Raw genomic sequence first — 21,674 nt, 5'->3', positions numbered from 1 at the left:
GAGCGTGGGTTAGTTTTTGAAAGGGGCGGGGAACACCTGGGAAGCTCAAAGGAGTGTGTGGCGTTTAGCAACAAATGGAAAGGAGAGCTCTGCGCTTTCATGGAGATTCTTGACTGCTTTCTAAATCAACCCTGAGAGAAGTGTCGGCTGGTGTCCGTTAGACAAAACATAACCAAGTTAACTAGTAACGGACAGTGGAAAGGAAATGCATTGTGTTGCCGGAAATGATCAAATTTCACTTAATTGGTAAAAAAAAAAAAAAAAAAAATTAATTCTTTACGACAAATGTATCATTGTCCATCTATTTATGCCATTTTTTTTTTTTTTTGTAATGATGAGAATGAGACAAGATCATAATTTAGTATACCGTGCTACCCTGCATATTTGCGAGTTGGCACTCGCAGATTTTTTCGAGCGGAGAAACTCTCCTGTTATTTGTTGAAAAACTCAGTTTGCCGTTTCTGTGCTTACGCCCAAGCCATGTCTAATATAAAAGTAGTGCTTTGGGACCAAGATAAGGAACTATGTTGAAGAGAGGGGAGGGGCGGTATTTACAAATGCCATAGTAGTCTAATTGTAAGATCATGCTTTGCTGCCATCTATAGGTCATTAAAAAACTTTTAAGGGGTGTCAATTGCTTGGTCCCAGTTGTGATTAGTGGGGGAACACTATATACTTTGTTACAGTTTTGTTTGGTGGTGTGCTGTGAGATTTTTCCAATGGAAAATATGTACCTTGGCTCAATAAAGGTTGAGAAACACTACAGTAATGGTCTAATGCAGTGTTACCCAACCGTTATTGAGTCCATCCTTCCATCCATCCATCCATCCATCCATCCATTTTCTGAGCCGCTTCTCCTCACTAGGGTCGCGGGCGTGTCGGAGCCTATCCTAGTGATCATCGTTCAGGAGGCGGGGTACACCATGAACTGGTTGCCAGCCAATCGCAGGGCACATAGAAACAAACAACTATTCGCACTCACATTCACACCTACGGGCAATTTAGAGTCTTCAATCAACCTACCATGCATGTTTTTGGGATGTGGGAGGAAACCGGAGTGCCTGGAGAAAACCCACACAGGCATGGGGAGAACATGCAAACTCCACACAGGCGGGGCCGGGGATTGAACCCTGGTCCTCAGAACTGAGAGGCAGACGCTCTAACTAGTCGTCCACCGTTATTGAGTCAAGGCACAAAATTTACATTCGAAAAATTGCACAGCACACCTCCAAGCAAAACTATCAGTGGATACATAGGTTAATTCTGCCATCTGGTGGAAGTGCATTTAATTGTCCTGCCTGTCACTATACGTCACTGGCATAGATAGGGGAATAAAGACATTTATAGGCAGTAGTTTTTTTTAAGGGGGGGTGGGGGGGGCAATTTAGTGAAATTAGATAATTTCCCGCAGCGGAATTGATGAGCTGTCATGGCACAGTGGTTGGGATTTACTCCTGGCACAAAATGCAGGATTTTAGACAGTAATTCAGTCTCTGTTAAGGCATCACAGGTTCATTCAGTTTTTTCCCCGCAGACATTCAACTCGTGACCTGGGAGACGGTCGGGGCTGGGAAAATTTGAGAGAAAGGTACAAGTGGGCTATCTGCTCTTTATCTATTCACAAAGCAGCACGGGGCAGGGATGGACAGTGCAATAACCGACTCGAGTTACTTGCGTGAATTCAGTGCTCAGACAAAAAACAAAAAAACAAAAAATACGGGCAAACAGAGACAACTGAAACCTTTGAGCGTCCTCTCGATTCCCCGGTGTGAAACGTTTAGCGTGTAGCCAAAAGACGTCTGGTAAGCGCTGCACCACCAACGACCAAACCACGACTCACTAACGTATAAGCAGCCGATGAGTTCTACCGGATTCTTCTTCTCGAGTCCCGCTTGTAGGTCGTGCACAGAGGGTCATTGGAGCATGAGCTGCTTGAGGTTGTCGTGGAGAATCGTGTCCTTGACGTCCCGGAACACCAGCCGGATGTTCTCCGTGTTGATGGCGGTGGTGAAGTGGTGGTAGAGCGGCTTCTGGGTGGCGTCGCGTCGCTTGGCCCGGAAGCACTCCTACCATGAAGGCCTGCACGTCGGGCAGGCTGTGCTCGGGCCCGCTGTAGTCGGGGAAGTAGTCCTTGAGAGGCACGCTCTTCACCTTCTCTTCCAGCAGGTCCATCTTGTTGAGGAAGAGGATGATGGACACGTTGGCGAAGACGCGGTTGTTGACGATGGTCTCGAAGATGTTGAGCGACTCGCACAGCCGGTTGGTCTGACGGTCCTCCATCAGAACCTGCGGGGAGCATTCAAGTAGCATACTAGAAATAATCCAGACAAATTGTTTCTTTAAAAATGAGCAAATCATTTCTCAACAGTTTTCTACCAATAATGTGAGCTAGAATCTGTACAACACATTATTTTTTTTATCTTTTCAAGAGGAAAGTAAAAACATCAAAAATAATGTGGCTGCACAAGTGTGCACACCCTCATAACTGGGATGTGGCTGTGTTCAGAAGTCACCAATCACATTCGAACTCATGTCAAGAGTCAGCACACACCTGCCACCATTTAAAGTGGCTCTGATTAACCCCAAATAAATTCCAGTTGTTCTAGTAAGCTTTCCATTACATTTTCTTTGCCTTCTAGCAGAAGCCTGAAGGTTTTGTGCCAACACTGACTACTATTTGAACTACTCAGAATTCCTTGCACCTTGTGTAAGGGCCCAGTTCCACCTGACGAAACGACGACAACATATTCTTTAAAACACGTGGGAAAATATTTTAGCGTCTGATGTGACCAAGGCTCCACCTTTTGGTTACTCATTACCAAAAGAACACTATACCTACAGTGAACCATGATGGTGGGACAATTACACTTAAGGGCTGTTTTTCTTCAGCTGGAACTGGGCTCTTAGCCAATAGTGGTGGAGTGAATTATAAACAGTTCCAGATAGCAGTCAATGTTAGCACAAAACCTTCAGACTTCTGCTAGAAAGCAAAATAAAAAAAATAAAAAAAACAACAACAACCAAACAAACAACCAAACAAACAAACAGGGAAAGCCGACGAGAACATCAGAATTTTATTTTTGGTTATTCTGAGGCCCTTTAAATGGTGGCAGGTGTGTGCTGTCTCCCATTTAACATGAGTTTGAAAGACATTGCTTAAATTTACAACATAGTCACATACCAGTTACAAAAATGTGTGCACCCTTGTGCAACCACATTTTTTCAGTTGTTTAATTTACTTCCCGACGCAAAAAGATAAAAATCAAGTGAGTTGTACAGCAATATAGGTTGCAATGATGGACAAAGATTTTGGTCTGATTTTTTTTATATCACAGAAATCTGGCACTTGAACATGGATGTGTAGACTTTTTATATCCAATGTACCTGTCCTATAATATCGGCTCCTTAGAGCAGTAATTCATGATAATGGCCACTTTTCACAATAGTAATAAACAGAACAACTACAAATAATGTACACAGTAAGGAAAGTTGCAGTCGTGCATCATTGTACTTCATTTGGTTAGAGGTCTTCATTTGGCATCTACACAAGTCTGGTCTGGAGAGAGAGAGAAAAACAAAAAAAGAGGGACGTCTCCTCCTCACCTGGTCGTACTCGGAGGAGGATACGAGGAAGAGGATGGAGGTGACAGAGTCGAAGCACTCGAACCAGCGTCGCCGCTCGGACCGCTGGCCGCCCACGTCCACCATCTTGAAGGGGACGTTCTTCAACTCGAAGTTGTACTCGTGGATCCCCTTGGTGGGCTTTCGGGCCAGTAATATGTCCTGCTGACTCGGCAGGTAATTCTGGCAGGCGCAGAGACACAAAATTATTTTATTGAAAAAAATGACTTCTATGGAAAAATTTGAAAAGACTTTTCTTTCGACAGCGAAAAATCCAATGAGGGAACAAAGTATAAGAAGACAACTGCAGACTACAAGCTACAATAAACAACACATTTTAAAATTAATGTATCGTAACTGCTCAATGTAAATACATTCTTTCATGACATCTATTTTTATATGAAAATAATTTTTATTTAATTTACTTTTTAATTCAAAAATGACTACGAGCACAATTTTCATATATTAAATTACATAAAAATATTAAAATATATAGTTTAAATAAAAATGCCTTAATATTTTGTTACATGACAGAAGAAAATAGAAACACCAACTGCAGACTACGGCCACAAGCACTGTAAAATATACAAAATAAATTAACACTAAAATACTACATTTTGAAAATTTAATTGAAGAAATATAGATACCCAGACAACTTTAGACAAGGCACAATAAAATTTTTTATATGAAATAGTTATCATCAAATCCAAACCTTTTCATTAAATTTTGAACTTGTAATTAGTGTTTGTTCGGGTGTATTGAACGTTGTGGCTGTCTTGGCGGTGAAGCATTTATTTAACAGGATCTCCCGTGGGCGACGTTGTTGTCTAGACACATGAGATATGAGGCCGCGACCTCAAAAAAGGGGGCTGGGGGGCTGCAAGGTAGGAATCTCCCAAAAACAACCAACCAAACAAACAAAAAACAAACAAACACAAAAAAAACTTACCGGCTCGCCAAGTTTATCCAGATTATCCAAGAAATACTTGACGGACTCGCCCTGCAAGACACACACACACACACACACACACAAGCACGTTACGCTTAAGTCACATGTGGATGATGTAGTTGGATGAGCCACACAAACACAAAGAAATGGAGACACTAGCATGTCTGCAAGTTTTCTAGAAACTTCTGCTGAAGGGGCAATTAATGCAAGCCCGGACACGAGGCCGCCGAGACACACATGCATTCCTTTATCAGCTCGTGTGTGTGCATGGAGGGATTTTCCTTATCGTCTTTCCTGGTGTCTCTGTTTGGGACTTTTAGTTTTAAGACTTCTCACTGGAACAACCTTTGCACACATTTTGTGTTCATTTCGCTATTTGACAAAAAAAACAAACAAAAAAAGCAAATAATCCTAGTGACGCATTTTCCAAACATTTTGAAAAACTAATCTGACCTGAAGAACCTGTGTGCGTAATGCGTGTGTGTGCGTACGTGAGACGAGTCGAACGGCTAAGCTAACGCGGTGAGGGAGAGAGGACGCTCAAAATGGAGGACAGGCGTGGGGCGACGTTTCGAAATCGTCGACGAATCGGTCAGACGGGGAAGGAGAGAAAGAATTAACAAAAAAAAAAAAAGGAGAAGCGAGACAAGCACCAACTCAGATTTTTTGTGCTGTGAAAGCGAAACTGGAACATTACTGTATATATCTATCAATCATCAGACCCACACACACAGTATCACACGCACAAATTTCCATCGCACAGTCACATATACGCTCACACACTTGCACATTCACACATACTCTTGCACAGGCGCGCACGCATACAGACGTCGCTCACACACTGCATCACATTCACACCCACACACGTGCAAATTCACACTCGTACTCAAATTCACTCGCACACAGACTCCCGAGCACACTATCACACAAAAACCTGCCCCCCGTCACACACATGCAAACACTGTTTCATACTGTATATAACATTTAGATGTTTGCCAAATTGTATTTGGAAAAATAGGGATCATTAGGAATCTTCTGTCAGGGGCCCTGAACGCACCGCACAAGATGATGACATTAGGACCGGACCGGCATAGAAAAAGAGCGGGGCATCGTCCCTGGAAGGCCGATGACATCATTTACGCAGGGCGAAGGCCGTCCCAGTTCGAGGGCGCCTTCAAACGCCGTCTTTTACCGGTGATCTGTTTAAGCAGGAAACAAGTAGGGCCTAACTGTGCACTCTGCTGGTTGCCTTTTAGACAAATGCTACAGGATCAATGAAATTCTGAACAGGAGCAAAGCTTTTAGGGCTTGTGACTGAATAAAGACAGACCCCCTTCTCCCTCCAGACCCTTTGCAGCAACATCAACACTCCATTTTCTTTCCAACACATTATGGAATTTACAAAATTACGGCAATAGTTCAAAATGGCCCAGAAACAAACGTACTTCCTGTTTTGATGACAACGACGGTCCGTTTAGGCACAACATCGTTTATTTATTTTTTAAATGCGCATAATACTGTGTCTGAATTTTCGTGTCAGTCCCTACACTGCGTGTGTTCCGTGTGCAAGTAATACTAAGTGGGTGAGCCACTGCCCCCCTGTTTGTAAGCATAAAGCAGTTTAACGCCAGATCAACATTCCAGTTCTGATCACACTTGTGTCTGTGTCCTGGCGTTAACAAAACACCATTGAGTACCTGCTGCAGCAGCCTTGTGCAACTCAAACAAACCCATAAAAAAGTGTATTTTCATGTGAAAGAGACGTGAGGAAGTGTCAGGCGACTCAAGGGGCGGACTGGATCTCAATCCACGGTTATAGAGAGCGTCCAGTGAGCAACTCAGCTAAATGTCAGCGTCTTACAACAAGGAGGAAGGTGTAAACAGGAAGCTGAGCGAGTCACATGACTGTCCACTCAACAGTCAGCTGGGAGGAAAAGGAAGGTTCACTTATATTAGCTGATGCCTTTCTACCCACCAGCTGAAACTCACGACGGCGGTCATAGGCGTGCTGGATGCCGGTGTCGGCCCACAGGGCTTTGGTGGCGGGCAGGTACTGCAGGAAGACGGGCGTCTCCAGCTGCCCGCGGACCATCTTGGACGAACGCGTGTCGAAAGCCATCAGCTTGTCGCCCCGCTGCTGGTTGCCCGGGTCACCCCATGGAATGTGCAGCTTCTCGCGGGCGTCCACCAACACACGAATGCCTGGAAAGAGGAGAGGGGCGAGAATTGACAAGTTAATTAAACACACACAAATACTTCGATATTAGTTGGAGCAAAATAAAAATACAGATGAAATCACGACTAAATAAATGCTAAACAAATTGACTACATTCCTCGAGCATTAGAATAAATATCAAAATAAAAATTAATTTTGCACCAATACCAGTATCGGTTTATGTGTCGATACTGTAATTCTGTACTCTTACTTGGAAAAATGCTCCGATACTACAACACCGATGCCATTTGACCAGTGGTAGGAGCCGTGAGGGGATGGCACGGATGACAACACTTTTAGCCGACCGCAAATTATGCCCTGCAAAACGGATGAGCCCAGTCACCCGCTCGGCTCTGGCTGAGCCAACCGTGCTACCGTCACGGAGCCGCGGCCAGGCAACCCGGTTGACCTTGTCTGTAACACATCTACTATTTACTGTAACCTCAAAGATTAAGCCACGTAAATCTAAGAATGCACAGACATGTACAGTGGAACTGTGGTGGGGAGAAAAAACAAATCTACCCCTCAATTTATTGATAAAACAGAGTCCAGATTAAAGAGAAGTAGGCCATGGTGTGATAATGTATTACTTTGGTTGCCCTGACAGAACTTAAATGCCTTGTGTTACAGGCTACATTGATGTGTGGAAAGACAATTACAGATACATGCAGTTGGATATTAAAACATCAGTAATTACACATTGCTACTATAATACCTTGTCAGTTCCGGCATTCATTTTGATATTGTTTAATTGTGCCAAATCATTTTTTTTTTTTTTAATCTGATGACTTGATTAATCAATGGGATAATCGGTAGAATACTCAGTTCTGAAAAGATAAAGCTGCAGCCCCATTTGTTAGTAATTTATTTTAAAGGTTAATGTAGATTTATTTTGGAACAATATTAAAAGTGTTTTGTGATGATCGTTTTGGGTATAGTTAGTGGTTGAACTATTAATAAAGGAAATTCTAAACACTTTTTGGAGGGGGCTGTCCATTACTGGCAAATTTTTGCCATTTGCATCAGGGCTTGATCCCTAACCCCTGCAAACAGCGAGGTTTTCTTTTTTATCCCAAAAAATATGCATACGCATAATAGAATAAGAAAATTAGCAATTGATTTTGTCCCAATCTGATCATGTGATCGGAAATCGTGAACTCGTGACGTAATTTTCAGATGAGAAGGGTTTTTTCCATTTTCTTAATATTTTAAAGGACATAAAGCAACATGATAACCCTGAAGTACAAAGATATTGCCAAATGGAACATCAATATCTTCTTTAATCAATCAATATATTCATATTACACAATGCAACATTTCAGGTTTGTGCGGTGGTGTGGAAAAGACATCCACACGAGTGCTGGGATTAGACCAAAGCCAAAATTTAAAGGACTCATGTTTGGATACCTTTATTGTAATCAATAAAAATGAAGACAGTTGAGACCATTTGCATGCGCTCTCTTTTTAACCATCGGATCGGGACTCGGTATCGGCAGTGACTCAAAATCAAGTGATGCAGACTTGGACTAGGCATAAAAAAATATATATGATTGGGACGTGCCTGGTAAAGTGATTCCAACCAGGGCGGGCAACTGCAAATAATGCAAATAATTGCAAATAATGTATCATTGTTCGGTCTGTGCCAGCAGTTTTACTGACAGTCAGAACAATTAAATGGTCTTCCACTACATGGTAGTAGGTACAATTGTACCTACAATAAATTGGACGAGAATTTATCTGACTAACGTTTTTGTTTGGTGGTAAAATATGTGCCATGGCTCAATAAGGGTTGAGAAACACTGGATTATATCAATGTACTAGGGTTAACTTAAAACCTGCTGTTGCCCAAGTCACACAAGCATAAAGCCACATCTAGCAAAGTTTGCAAATAACCTCATTATATGACTTTAGAAACAGACTGCTTTGACTATACTCTGATTTATTACACCCATGTCTATTTTATCGTATGGCAGGTTGACCTTAGTCTTACTTTCCATGAGAGAAGTGGCCTGCGGGAACACCTTAGTTGCTTCCATCCCATTTGAGGTGCTTGTTGAGCAACAATTCCCACTTCAAGCTACTTTAGTGACTTTGAAATATTTGACTTTAAAACCAAGCGACGACACAACCCGGTAACGTATGCTTAAAACAACACGTTCGAACATGCAGAAGGGGACTCTCGTGTAGGGTGTGTCGAGGACTGTTTATGTGCCTCTCTGGCCAACTTTCCCGGCCATTATTAAACAAGAAAAAAGCTGGCCTCGCCGCACATCCACACGTTGAGACAGAGAAAAGAAATGCGACATTTGCTGTCTTTTTTTTATTTTTATTTTTTTTAAGTCGACTTTACCTTTGATAACGTTGCTGTAAATGGTGGCTCGGAAGTCCTCTCGGGCTCTCTGGTCGAAGTCCTGGCCGTGGATGATCCGCATTTGTTTGAGGAACGTCGACTTGCCGCTCTCGCCCGCGCCGAGCAGCAGGATCTTCACTAGGCGCTTCACGTAGGTTTTCTCCCGGGAGAGCCGCCGGTCGATCTCCTTGGAGCGGCGGACCTGCTCCACCTCGCCGCTGTTGAGCAGACACACGGGCAGGCAAACTTTGAGCACGGAGCGCGACGGCAGGAAATCCGCCATGTTCGCGAGAGCCTCATCGATGCTAATTTGGCTGCGCTGTGCGGCGGCGTAAGGAGGCACGGGACCAAGCCCCTTCCCTCCACTCAGGAAGTAGACTTGTTTGGTCGGCCGTCTCCGGTGTGCGCGGACACGGCATGATTAGCTCGTTAAAACTCCGCCATATCTTATCTTTGCGCCGTTTGGACGTCGAGGAAAAGACGTATTTATATCGACTGTAGTTTACACGTATGACGCTAGCTAGGAGGAGGGTACGATGTAAGCGCTAAGGAGTTCTTGGGTGTGTGTATGTGACGCCATATCAAAAGCTATAAGTGACAAAAATAGGCATTTTATTATTATATCAAACGCAGGAACGACCGTAAAATTAAACTTTAAACTCTCGATAATGGAACGTCGCCCTCCAGAGGGCAGTGGTGGTACCAGTGGTGGGTAGATTAGACACACAATTTACTCAAGTAAGACAACTGTTACCTCTCAATAATGCTGCTCAACTAAAAAGTCGTCCTCCAAGTAATTACTGAAGTAAAGGTATAAAGTGTAGGGGTGGGTCAAATATCGATTAATCACAATAATAATTAACTGATCACAATATTCTTCACCCAGCTCAATATCGACTCAGGGAGTCCTCTGAATTGATTCACAGTCTGACCACTGGAGGGCGCATAAGATCTACCTCTGCACACTTAGCTATAGCCAGAAATGAAGGTCATGTGATATATATATATTTTTTGAAGTGATCTATCACAATTTCCAAGAGGTAAGAAATATTATTGAAGTTTGCAAGCACTTTCCTTTTTCATGCACTCTGGTGTGAGTAGCCCATCCCCCACCATTTCAGAATTTGAGCTGTCCAGTGACACGGTTGGCAGGAGCGCGACCGGTCAGCAGTCACATTATGTTAATCGCCGTACCGTGGCCCAAGGTTGAACCCAGGCAGGCTTTCACCTGTCATGGTGGGGTAAGGTCTCACTTGCTGGGACAGCTACCCTGTTTTTGTGCCAGCTAGCTATCGAGCTCCCTCAGCAGTTTCTAGCTCTCGTCAGTTTCCATTCCGAAGGCCCAGGTGCTTGACTCTGCTATGCTGTGGTTTTCCTGCTCCACCCTTGAACTCTTTCCCATCTGCCTTGCAGTGGTTAATCCTGCTTTACTTTCTCCCGCTCACCTGTCGTCCACCTTCAGCGTTAGCTCCTTCATCCCTGCTGCTCCTCGGGCTCGGCTACCGGACACTTTCTCCGGTGAACGTTTTTCATTTCGTCTTCAAATCCGCTACGCTGGATGGGATGGACATTTGCTCATACACGCTAACCCCCCGTTATTGTTATTGTTTCTGTTTATCATACTGTAAAGCGTCTTTAGGTGTCCAGGAAAACACTCTAGATATTGATTCATTGTAATTTGAGTATTGATATTATTATGTCCACACCCATGAGTAAATTGTTGTGTGTGCTTATTTTATGATTATAGTCCAAAGTTACTATTAAATTTTGAAGGTGAGCCTCCTCTAATGTAATTTACAGTAGTGGCATTTGATTGACAGTTAACGGCTGAGCGGGGCGTGGTTTCAGAACATTCAGTGGACACACCCACAGTGTTTCAGAGTGGCGAACATGGCTTTATTTGCCATACTTTTTAAGTCTCCTTTTATACAGTATATTTTACGATGTATTTTTTTAATCATTCAAATTGGGCAACGTTGTTAATAACACTCTTCTCTGTAGCGTGTCAAATTTACATGACATTTATTGGTTTTTGTTTGTTTGTTGCTTTACAGGGTCTTTAAAACAAAAACGTGTCCCCTTTCTTGAGCCTTGGGTAGTAGATACCGATTTTACTTGGGAAAACTCTCACAGCACACGTGATACCACCAAACAAAAATGTCACAGAAATGATCGATTGTGAAATAATGTTCCTCTCGTAGAGTCCCGCTGCAGCTAAAAATGTAAAAATGGCAACTGCTATGTATTTATGTGATTTATAGCATGAAGTTACATCAAAGACACCCAGGAGTCGCAATCAAGTGGATTCATAGCACCTGCAATGTTTTAATCGTTGTGTTAAAACTGGAATCACACACAAAATGGATTTAAATGTGCAGTACGGTATTTATTATATGGGTCATATGAGTTAATATGACGCTTGCTCGGAGCACAAGGAGGCCATGTAAGCTCAAACAGAGGTTTTGGGTGTACAGTCGACGACAAATCTCAATTTGTAATCGACAAAATAATTATTTTATTATTTGTATTAAGCAGGGGAATGAACACAAACGGACACTAAAACTCAATGATGGAAACCTGCCATCTAGAGGATGCTTTTGGTCATAGTAACTTTGCTTGGGGAGAAAAAAAAATGCCGCCTTCTTATTGGTCCATTGCTTTCAGGTTGAGGTATGGTGCGTTCATAGGCATCGGAGATGAACTCGTGTAAAAGGCTGTCTTTGACGGTAGAAAAAACGAAGTGACGCCTTAACCATGTTTAAAAGGCACCACACCTGAGCATTTATTATTACAACTAGTAATTTATCGATGGGATCTTGTTGATTTGCCACTAATAGCAATACAACTCGTTTTTTCCGAGCTTTTGGGGAGCACAGGAAGACACCACTGGTACTGATCGTTGCACGTCCCCTCCAGCCAGCAAGCATCCCTACGCGAGACAGCTCACAGCGTGCGCGCGTGTGTGTGTGTGTGTGTGTGTGTGTGTGTGTGTGTAGTAAGTGGACATTATTATCATCGGTGATCATGACAATTAGAAACACTCTGCGGGATCACGGGCAGAGGTACCGACCACGGATGGCGTGTCTGAAAAAGGTAAGGTTCTGCTCAAACAATACGATGGCTCCATGATAGTATGTATATCCGTGGGCATGGAACACAAAACATGTATTGTTGAGGTGTGACACAACCTCATGTAATCTTTTGCATGGCTAGATTATTTACTCTGACTAGCAACACTGATGATGTTTGTATTGCTTCAATTATGAATGCAAATCATAACCACCAGTGAACAGGAATGATGAGAAATGCATGAAATGTTATCAGAATGTCATCTCCTGGTTACTAAACTGTGTTCACCTCCTCATAGTAATAAGGTCATGCAGTTTAATAAGCATTAAGCCGGGATCATTGTCAGTGAAGCGGACCCCATGCAGAAAGAAGTTAATCCATCTACTGGAGCTTGACTCATCTTGCCCACATCACGCATGAGGAGGAAGGCGTGGGCATCTTTATTTATACTTTTGTGTTGATTTGGCTCTAAAGTTGTCAGGATGTCATTTTTTAGGCTCCGCGCCATACTAACGGAGGTGTTGTTTCCTTGCGTAGGTGAGAAAACCCACTCTCGCTTTAATACATGAAGCAACATCCAAAACACTAAGGAGTCATGACCCACAAGATTAATGTTATCTGTAATGTTTTAATAGATGTGTTAAATGTTGTGTAGGATGTCATTGGGCTTTGCTCCATACTTATGAAGGTGTTTCCTTGAGAAGGTCTTGAGAAAACCCCCTTCAAATTTAAAAAATGAAGCAACATCAAACACACTCAAAAGTCACACACAAAGTGAAATCATATTGCCTGTTCTAATTGTGCTGTTCGAAAAGCTGTGTAGGATGTCATTATAAGGCAGCGCTAAATACTTAAAGAGGAGTATATTAACATGCGAAGGATTCAAAGCATGAAGCAGCATAAAAAAAAAAACTCGAGTCACACACAAAGTGAATTCAGTTACCTGTTTTAGTCGCGGTGTTAAAAAGTTATGTAAAATTGCTTTTTTGACGCAGTTCTCAATAGTTACAGAGAAGTTATTACCATGTTAAGGTGCTTCAAAGAACACTTTGGTTTCAAAGCATGAAGCAACATCTAACACAAAGTGGGTTAAGGTTACCGCTAATCTTTTAATGGCAGAAATTTGTGTGAGATGTCATTTTTAAGGCAGCACCGCATAATTACAGAAGCGTAACTACCTCACGAAGATGCCACAAAAACATTCATGTATTCACGGATTCAAAGCATGAAGCAAGCTCAAAGGCACTCAAGAGTCGCACACAAAGTGAATTTATGTCACATATGATGTTTTTAATTCCAGAGTTCTGGAGCTAAGAACCTAGAAGACATTTCAGTCCCGAGCTACCCTTGCAACCCGTTGTCAAAGCAACCCTTCTAGCCCCCTCACCACCCAGCATCCCCCACATGGGTTGTCACGGTAACCTCTTCCTCCCCTCGCAGGCGGAAAAGGTATTGCTGGAGATGCAGGATCCCAAATCGGGAGTGAAGTCTCAGCCACAACGACTTGTCATCACCACAATACCGCATGCCATTACCGGTGAGCACATACACACACACACACACACAAACACACACACACACACACACACACACACACACACACACGTACACACGTACACACAGATAAGTAGTGCATACTTCATGCTGAGTGATTGTGTAATCAGCGGATGATAGCCGAGACGTGTGGCCTCAAACTCGAGAGCTACAGATCTTGTAGCCATGACAACCCCATAGCCCCATCAAAGTGAGGGGAAAAAAGTAGGAGGAAGAGGAGGGAAATGAAATAACAAGTAACAGAGACTGAAGCAAATGGATAACAAGACATGGATAGAGGAGGCGATTTAAGAGGGAGAATACTTATGAAATCTACTTTACTTTCCTATCATACCTTTCTCTTTCTTGTATCAGTTTCTTTTCTTTTTTGTTCAGTCTCTTTCCTGTTCTTTCCTAACTCCTCACACTAGCCGGAAAGGCCCACAGACTGTCAAGGTAGTAAACTGTTGTGTGTAAGAGGGGATTTGGCATTTACACAAGCATGCACACACACACACACACACTAACACTAACACTGTGTCAGTCAAAGGATGTCATTTCAATATGTGGTCATCAGGCGAAGACATTGTTGCTTGGCTGGCAGACAGATTCCAAATAGACACAAGAGGTGAGTTTAAAGCCCAAGAACTCTATAACACTTTTAAAGTCGACACAAGGAGACAAATATGTGCTCCCGTGTTGCTGTGGTCAGAGGCCAGGTGTTTGGGCTCCATGCTGGTGGCGCTGGGCTTCGTGTACCCTCTGCAGGACCACAAACGCTTGCTGCTCAAGCCCGATGCGTCGCTCTATCGCTTTCAGGTAACGCAACAACATTATGGTTGTTTACATTTGTCATAAACCCAGAAAACGCATAAGGAACTTCTCTAGGCTAGAACTTACACCCAGATGTTCATGCGCACACAAACCGGCCAACCTGACTCCAGCCTTTGGCGTCACTCACAAGGCCACCCCCGTTAAAGGCAAACATTCAACACATGAGTACTACAGTATGTACCATAAATACACTTTATGAAACCAGTTTATTTATTTACATTCTCTTGTATGGTGCGATTTATATGTTAGAATAAACGGAACGAAAGAATTGTGGCGGTTTGGAGGGCTGGAACGGATTAATGACATTTCAATTCAGTTCAATGGGGAAAATTGATTTTGATAAATAAGTGAATTGTGTTACAAGCTTGGTCACAGAACTAATTAAACTTCTGTCAGTGGACACCTGTATATACGTTTCGTGACATCTTTGTTTGGTGGTTTGCCGTGAGATTTTTTTTTAATGTAAAATATGTGGCTCAGCTCAATAAAGGTTGGAAAACACTGCTTTACATTGTCATCCACACACGACATCAACACACTTTTCATTTCAGACGCCGTACTTCTGGCCCGCCCAGCAGTGGCCCGTGGAGGACACAGATTACGGTAAGCACGTGATCAAGTTTCTGCACATCAAAGCAAACGCACACTGCATGCTTTGATACGTCTGCCTGTGCCGCAGCAATCTACCTGGCCAAGAGGAACATACGCAAAAAGGGAATCCTGGAGATGCACGAGCAGGTCAGGGAACGAGAACGTGACTGCTTCTGCTGCGGGTGTTTACTGTTGTGTTATTGTTATTTTCGTACTTCCTCAGGAGCAGTACAACCGCCTTCATAAGTGGATGAATCACAAGTGGGACTTCATCGTGATGCAGGCGAAAGAGCAGTACAGGTAGGACATGAACACTGTGTAGTGTCGGGCTTTGTTCAGCATGAGGGAACCATATTTGGTCATCCAAATGCAAGTAGGAAGCCTCCCTATTAGGCTACAGAAATGAGTATTAAAATATTTACCAAATATTTACATTGTTAAATAATCAATCCATCACATCTGAAAAGTGCAAATTTTGTTTATAAGTGAGTATTTCCTTTGCCAGCTAAGCAAGATTACAGGTACGACTTGTTTCGTTTATTGCATACTGCTGGCTAATAAAACTACAAATGATCATTTTAGGGCTGTAAAGTTCTGGAAAAGCTTGAAACAAATAATAAAGCTCAAATTGGAGCTTGGAAAAGGTGGATACAGTACATCCTGCATGAACAAAAAAATACTTGAAAATATTCTTGTATTATACAGTATATACTGTAAATATACAGTGGTGCCTTGAGATATGAGTGACCCTACTTACGCGTTTTTCGAGATACGAGCCTTTGTTCGACCAATTTTTTTGCTCTGTCTTGCGAGTAAAAATTACACGTTATGTTATGTATTTAAAGCGACCACATAGCTTTGCTTTACGACAATCCGTTTAGCTTAATGCTAGCAAAAAATGTAAAACGCCACAATGCCATTACCGAGACACGTACTAAACGGATATTTGGACACAAACACATGCAAATAGACAATAAAACGATACCCACAGGCATATATTCTTTATCCTCTGTGAAGAACGACTACTATCACTGCTGAGGAGTTGTGACATCTCCTCTGTCTCCATGTATATTTGTATTATACACGTAAGAAGCTTGCAACAGGTATATAAACCCTGCATAAACAAACAAACAAAAAATACTCAATAAGTAAAATACAATATTTTTGTGCTAATTTTTTTACATTTATTCGGTTTCAAATTGCATCAATCAGTCAGCATCTGTGTTTTTTAATGAATTTTAATTTCCATTTTGCACTAAGCAAGGTTTAGAACTGATAGGCTGCAGAAACTAAAATACTGTTGAAACTAAAATAAATGCTTGCAATAAATTTAAATATTATTGTATTTTATCTAAATTAGACTTTATGTTATTCACGGGCATAAAGTTGACATTACTAGGTTCCCATAATCATTGAAATAATTTTATGTTAGTTAAGCATAACATTATGAAGTGAATGTGACAATAAAATTAAACAAGGAGTGTTGTGTGTGACTATAGGGCCGCTAAGGAGAGGAAGAAACCAGACCGTGTGGTGTTTGACTGTCAGGAGAGGGCTTACTGGGTGGTCCACAGACCCCCGGTGAGACAAACACACACACACACACACACACACACACATTACACACATGGCAACTTCACGTGGACGCCAGTCACTTGCCAACTGGAAATAAATTGCACCTCCTTTCTTTGCGGGGTATTAATTGGCTCTACCCACGATGTCTCGTTACCATCACATCTTCCATCAGAGCCAAAAGGTCACGGCTTATTAATATTTCACGCCGCGGGGGAGAATTACCGCCACGCCGTCACTCCCATTTCAACCTCCAGACTTGTACCATTGACAACTTATGTTAAGTTCACGCTTTACTTTATATTAATAATTGACAGTAATATATGTTTTTGTTTTTTGGGGGGAGAATATGCAGTCAAATTCTACAAAACTGATAGGCTAATGCTTCATGATGCTGATGGATAATGTCCCTAGAGACATTTTGAAGTCTTGAATTAATAAAATTGAATACATTAATAATAAATCAAATAAAATGGCCTAGTGTGTATTAATTTATTTTTTATATTATACTTAATATAGATTTCTTCAATTCATTGAAAAATATTGATTGTATGTATTGATTAATTTCTTTACAATATCAACTAATTAAAATTAATAGCCAAATATTTAGTAATTAAGATATTACAGTTAAAATTAATCTATTTATCAACAAATTAATAGTCAATTTGTTATTATTATTATATTGTTGATTAATTATTGTATCATTTATTAGTTATTATATAATATAAATACATATCAAAGATATATAATATAAATATAAAAGTTATATAATATAAATGATATGTTTATTTTGTATATTCTTGTACTATACTTTTATTTTTATAATATTCATTGAGTAAATTATTTTTTCATTAATGGTCACATTTTTATTAATGAATTGATTATATTATATTTTATATATATATATATATATATATATATATATATATATATTATTATTATTATTATTTAATGGTTAAAAAAAACTATGACTTGCCAAAATAGTGGCCCGGACCAAAGGAGCGTCTCAGTAGCTTAATGGTACATTTTAATGTAACCTCGGAAATGAAAGCTGAAAGTCCACAACACTTGATTCTTCTTATTGCTTGTGTTTTTGGTGGTTAATAAAGGCAAAATTAAAAAAAGTGTCTGAATACCTTTACACTACTTATGTTCATCTGTGCGTGTGTGTGTGTGTGTGTGTGTGTGTGTGTGTGTGTGTGTGTGTGTGTGTGTGTGGGGGGTAGCCAGGCACCGTGAGTGCCATGGACTACGGACTCGACCGGCGAATCGATCCAAACGCAGACGAGGTAACCGGTGAGTGGATGTGATTTCCATCCGTCAGCTTTTATTCCGTAATACTTCCTATTGTCCTTTTCCTCACTAAGCATGTTTCCCCTTTCCCTTGTCTTCTGTCTCCTGCAGGCCTTTCTCACCGCTCTCTTTCTCCTAAAGTGGTCGTCTTCCACACGCGTCTTACCTATAGTTTGTTATTATCTGTGCCGTCACATTCAGTGCTTTTTCTTCTCGCAGGCGAAAACGCCGGACTACTACGAGAGAATTGTAAGAAGTATAACGTGTCTTGTTTCGTAGCAATGGATAATTTATTTTGTTTTATACTCTATCGTTTATGATTATCTCTTCTTCCCCTATCTAGATGATCTTCACCCAGCACTCCATCATGAGGCCCAGAGTCAAGTCGTCCGTATCCATCGGCGCGTACGTTTGTCGTCCGTTTTGTAGGCTATCTTTTGGTGTGTCTTGTCTCGTCTGTTGATTTCTATTGTGCATGGCAGCGGCTGTCATGCGTCACTGGTGACAGTTTAATTAATTGTATTACACGTACATTGTGTGCTGTAGACCTTTTTGAAGCTGCATTATTTGTTGTAGTTATACATTTTATTTATTTATTTAAGGAAGGAAGGGAGGGGGGAAGGATGGTTTGAGAGGAAATAAATATGGAAGGAAACAACTTTGGTATAAAAGGAAGGAAGATAAGGATGGAAGGTAGGTAGGTATGATGGGTGGAAAGCAGGAAGGAAACAAGGAGGTATAAAAAAGATCAAAGGAAAGAAAGAAGGGAGAGAGGGAGGAATGGCAGGAGCAAGGATACCTTGAAAGGAAGGGAGGAGGGAACAAAACAAGGTTATATGAAAGAAGGGAAGGAAAGAAGTGAGGAAGGAAGAATGGAAGGTAGGTATGATGGAAAGGAGAAGGGAAACAGGGATATAAGGATGGTATGAATGGAAGTAAAGAAAGGAGGGAAGAAGGGAGGAATGGAGGGAGGAAGGCTAATTTGAAAGGAAAGAAGAATGAATAGAAAATAGGTAAGTAGGAGGAAGGAAACAATGATGTATGAAAGGAGGAATGAAGGACAGAAGGATTTGAGGGAGGAAGGTTGGTATGAACGGAAGGAATACATAAGTGTAAATATAAAAAAAAAAAAAAAAAAAAAGTATGTACTTGGGCCCACCCTGTATTATTTCTAATGTGCAGGGTTTTAAAAAAAAATCTGCAGTGAATGCAGTTCTGCTTTTTAAAAATGTCTTTTTTCCAGGTTGGTGAAATACAGCGCCACTTACAACAACCACGACCCGTTCCTCTCCAAATGTCTTCCCAGCAACCCCTGGCACACCGACGACATCACATATTGGACCTTGAACATGCCCAAGTAAGTACACCATCCTGTTACGTAACGCTTCACTTTTAAATCACATCCTTCCTTCCTTCCTTTCGGCAGTGTAGAAACGCCGACCAAGATGCGTGTGGAGCGCTGGACGTTCAGCTTTGGCGAGCTGCTCTCGGACCCCCGTGGCCGCGACGACTTCAGGCGCTTTCTGAAAAAAGAGTTCAGCGGTACAACGATGATGATGATACCAGAGGATATGTGGGATTACAAAATGATCGCTTTTTTTACAGGTGAAAACTTGGCATTCTGGGAAGGCTGTGAGGATTTAAAGTGGGGCACGGCAGCGACGATGCAGGAGAAGGCAGAGCAGATCTACAAGTAAATGCTTTACTCATTCGGAACTTTTTAATATTCTGTGGATTAATTTCATTTGTTGCGTTTATTTCTATTGTGCAAGGTGGAGGTTTATCAGGAATAACATCTCCATCAAACTGCGTTGTTGGAATGGACTGATTATTATTATTCTCGATCTTCTGATCCCAGGACGTTCCTGGCCCGCGGTGCCCCGCGGTGGATCAACATCGACGGGAAGACGATGGAGATCACGGTGAACGGCCTGAAGCATCCGCACAGATACGTGATGGACGCCGCCCAGACCCACATCTACATGCTCATGAAGAAAGTCAGTAAGCGATCACCCAAGCTTGGTGGCACTTTCCTTTCAAAGAATTCACCCCTGAGTGTGGAATTGCAGGACTCGTACGGCCGCTACATGAAATCGCAGGTTTTCAAGGACACGTTGAAAAAGGCCAACTGCCCCGAGGAACACAAGTTCACGTAGGTGGTCCGTGCCTTCGCTTGTCTCGATCTCCTCCCTCCTTAAGTCTTTCTTTTGAACATTACTCGTGCTCTTCCAGCGACGCCCAGTTGGAGCAGAATGCTAAGAGCCGGCGGCCCAGCCTCAGTCCCATCGTCCTCCGGCAGCAGGAGCTGGAGGAGCGCGCCAAGATGGCCACCAACACGCCCGTCGACATCACACAGGTCATGAGCAAACTCAGCAGGCAGAAATGATGACGCTGTCTTTGTCTGTCAGCTTGTTCTATCCGGGCGTTTTCCAAATGTTGAGCATTTTTGTGTGACTTTTATTAGTTTATTTACTATAACTTTAATTGTAAATAGATTATTATTATTAGTAGTAGTAGCAGCAGCAGTAGTAGGTCGCAGTTGCATTGTTATTAATATTCTTACTGTTAGATTGTCTAAAAAATATTTTCCTCCACTTTAAAATTCTGTAAAACATGTATTATTATTATTATTTATTATTATTATTATTATTATTATTATTATCATCATCCTGTAGTATTTATTTGATTAAGTTAGCCGTTTCTGTCAAAAAACCCGTTAATTATAACTTAGTTATTATTTTTAATTAATCTTATTAAATAATTGGGTAATTGTTTTATTGTAAATAATAAAATGAAAAAGTATTTGTAAAATAAACAATTCTATAAATACATTTAACATTTTGTTTTTATTTGATTAAATAAATTTTACTATTATGTACAGTATGTTACAATTTACAATTAAATCCATGATAAATAATAATATTTAAAAATGAGGATTGATTGTTATTTTATTTAAAAAATAATAATTATTATTTTTACATCATCAATAAAAAATAAAAAAAAGTTTGCCCACCCCTGATCTTAATTGTTTTCATCCAGTTTTTAAAAAAAATCTCTAAATGTTTTTTTTTCATTTTCTAAATCACAATCGTGGCCCTAAAGATACATTTTGAATTTACTTAATTATTATTTAAATAAGATATAAAAGAATAAAATAGGCAAATGAAATATAATAAATATTTCATTTGCCTATTTAAAAAAAAAAAAAATACACAATTTAGTAAACATATTTTATTTCAGACCCCAAGTGTGTCGCTTTAACTACTTTCAGGTGGAAAAAGAAGAGAATAGTGTTTAGAAAATTGTCATGTAAATCACCCATCTGTCATATTTCTGTATTTTGGCTCTGTTTACTGTTTGTTTCCCTCCCCCACTCCCCATCCATGAATCCAAGCACTACTTGTACTGTCTAACGCGTGCATGTCATGACGACCGTAATAAAACATCCACCAACGCCTCATCTGTCTGTCCCGTCATTCCCCCGCCACCGATGTCCATCCGGCCAATGATGACCATCCTCATTAAGTTGCATTGTCAGCTGAAGAGTCTATTGATGGAAAAACGTAAGCAAAAATCATATACAGTTCTGGATTTATTTATATATCCATTTATTTTCAAAATCATTGTGATGTGCCTTGCCTTCTGTC

The 21,674-nt window shown here is 41.2% G+C and overlaps 2 protein-coding genes across 4 annotated transcripts; one reads left to right on the top strand and one right to left on the bottom strand.

The window, feature by feature from the left end:
• Positions 1–1,827: 1,827 nt before the first annotated feature.
• LOC133417741 (guanine nucleotide-binding protein subunit alpha-13-like) lies at positions 1,828–9,661 on the bottom strand. The gene is given in 6 exon segments (XM_061705806.1): positions 1,828–2,066; positions 2,068–2,286; positions 3,604–3,804; positions 4,571–4,621; positions 6,546–6,772; positions 9,136–9,661. Coding segments are annotated over 6 exon segments (1,134 nt in total). The 5' UTR covers positions 9,419–9,661; the 3' UTR covers positions 1,828–1,913.
• Positions 8,930–21,270, top strand: LOC133417740 (regulator of G-protein signaling 9-like). 3 transcript variants are annotated; one of them, XM_061705805.1, is made up of 17 exons: positions 8,930–12,228; positions 13,645–13,741; positions 14,315–14,365; positions 14,450–14,556; positions 15,123–15,174; positions 15,251–15,309; positions 15,386–15,462; positions 16,662–16,743; positions 17,961–18,023; positions 18,247–18,276; positions 18,371–18,432; positions 19,271–19,384; positions 19,454–19,569; positions 19,633–19,720; positions 19,886–20,024; positions 20,097–20,179; positions 20,260–21,270. In XM_061705805.1, exons 1-17 carry the CDS (start codon positions 12,160–12,162, stop codon positions 20,411–20,413), a joined length of 1,443 nt encoding a protein of 480 aa, XP_061561789.1. In that variant the 5' UTR covers positions 8,930–12,159; the 3' UTR covers positions 20,414–21,270. The 3 variants fall into 3 exon arrangements, with proteins under 3 accessions (XP_061561789.1, XP_061561788.1, XP_061561787.1); XM_061705804.1 differs by having other exon boundaries at positions 18,229–18,276; XM_061705803.1 differs by having other exon boundaries at positions 18,229–18,276; positions 19,454–19,720.
• The last annotated feature ends 404 nt before the right edge of the window (positions 21,271–21,674 follow it).

Source organism: Phycodurus eques, chromosome 19 (assembly GCF_024500275.1).
Source record: "Phycodurus eques isolate BA_2022a chromosome 19, UOR_Pequ_1.1, whole genome shotgun sequence".
NCBI lineage: Eukaryota > Metazoa > Chordata > Actinopteri > Syngnathiformes > Syngnathidae > Phycodurus > Phycodurus eques.
This window is presented reverse-complemented; position numbering and strand designations above follow the sequence as displayed.

Coding starts and splice junctions, on each gene's coding strand:
- LOC133417740 (XM_061705803.1), top strand. CDS start 12,160: ATGACAATTAGAAACACTCTGCGGGATCACGGGCAGAGGTACCGACCA. Junction 18,433..19,270: donor TCGTCCGTATCCATCGGCGC/GTACGTTTGTCG, acceptor TCTTTTTTCCAG/GTTGGTGAAATACAGCGCCA. Junction 19,721..19,885: donor AAGGCAGAGCAGATCTACAA/GTAAATGCTTTA, acceptor TTCTGATCCCAG/GACGTTCCTGGCCCGCGGTG.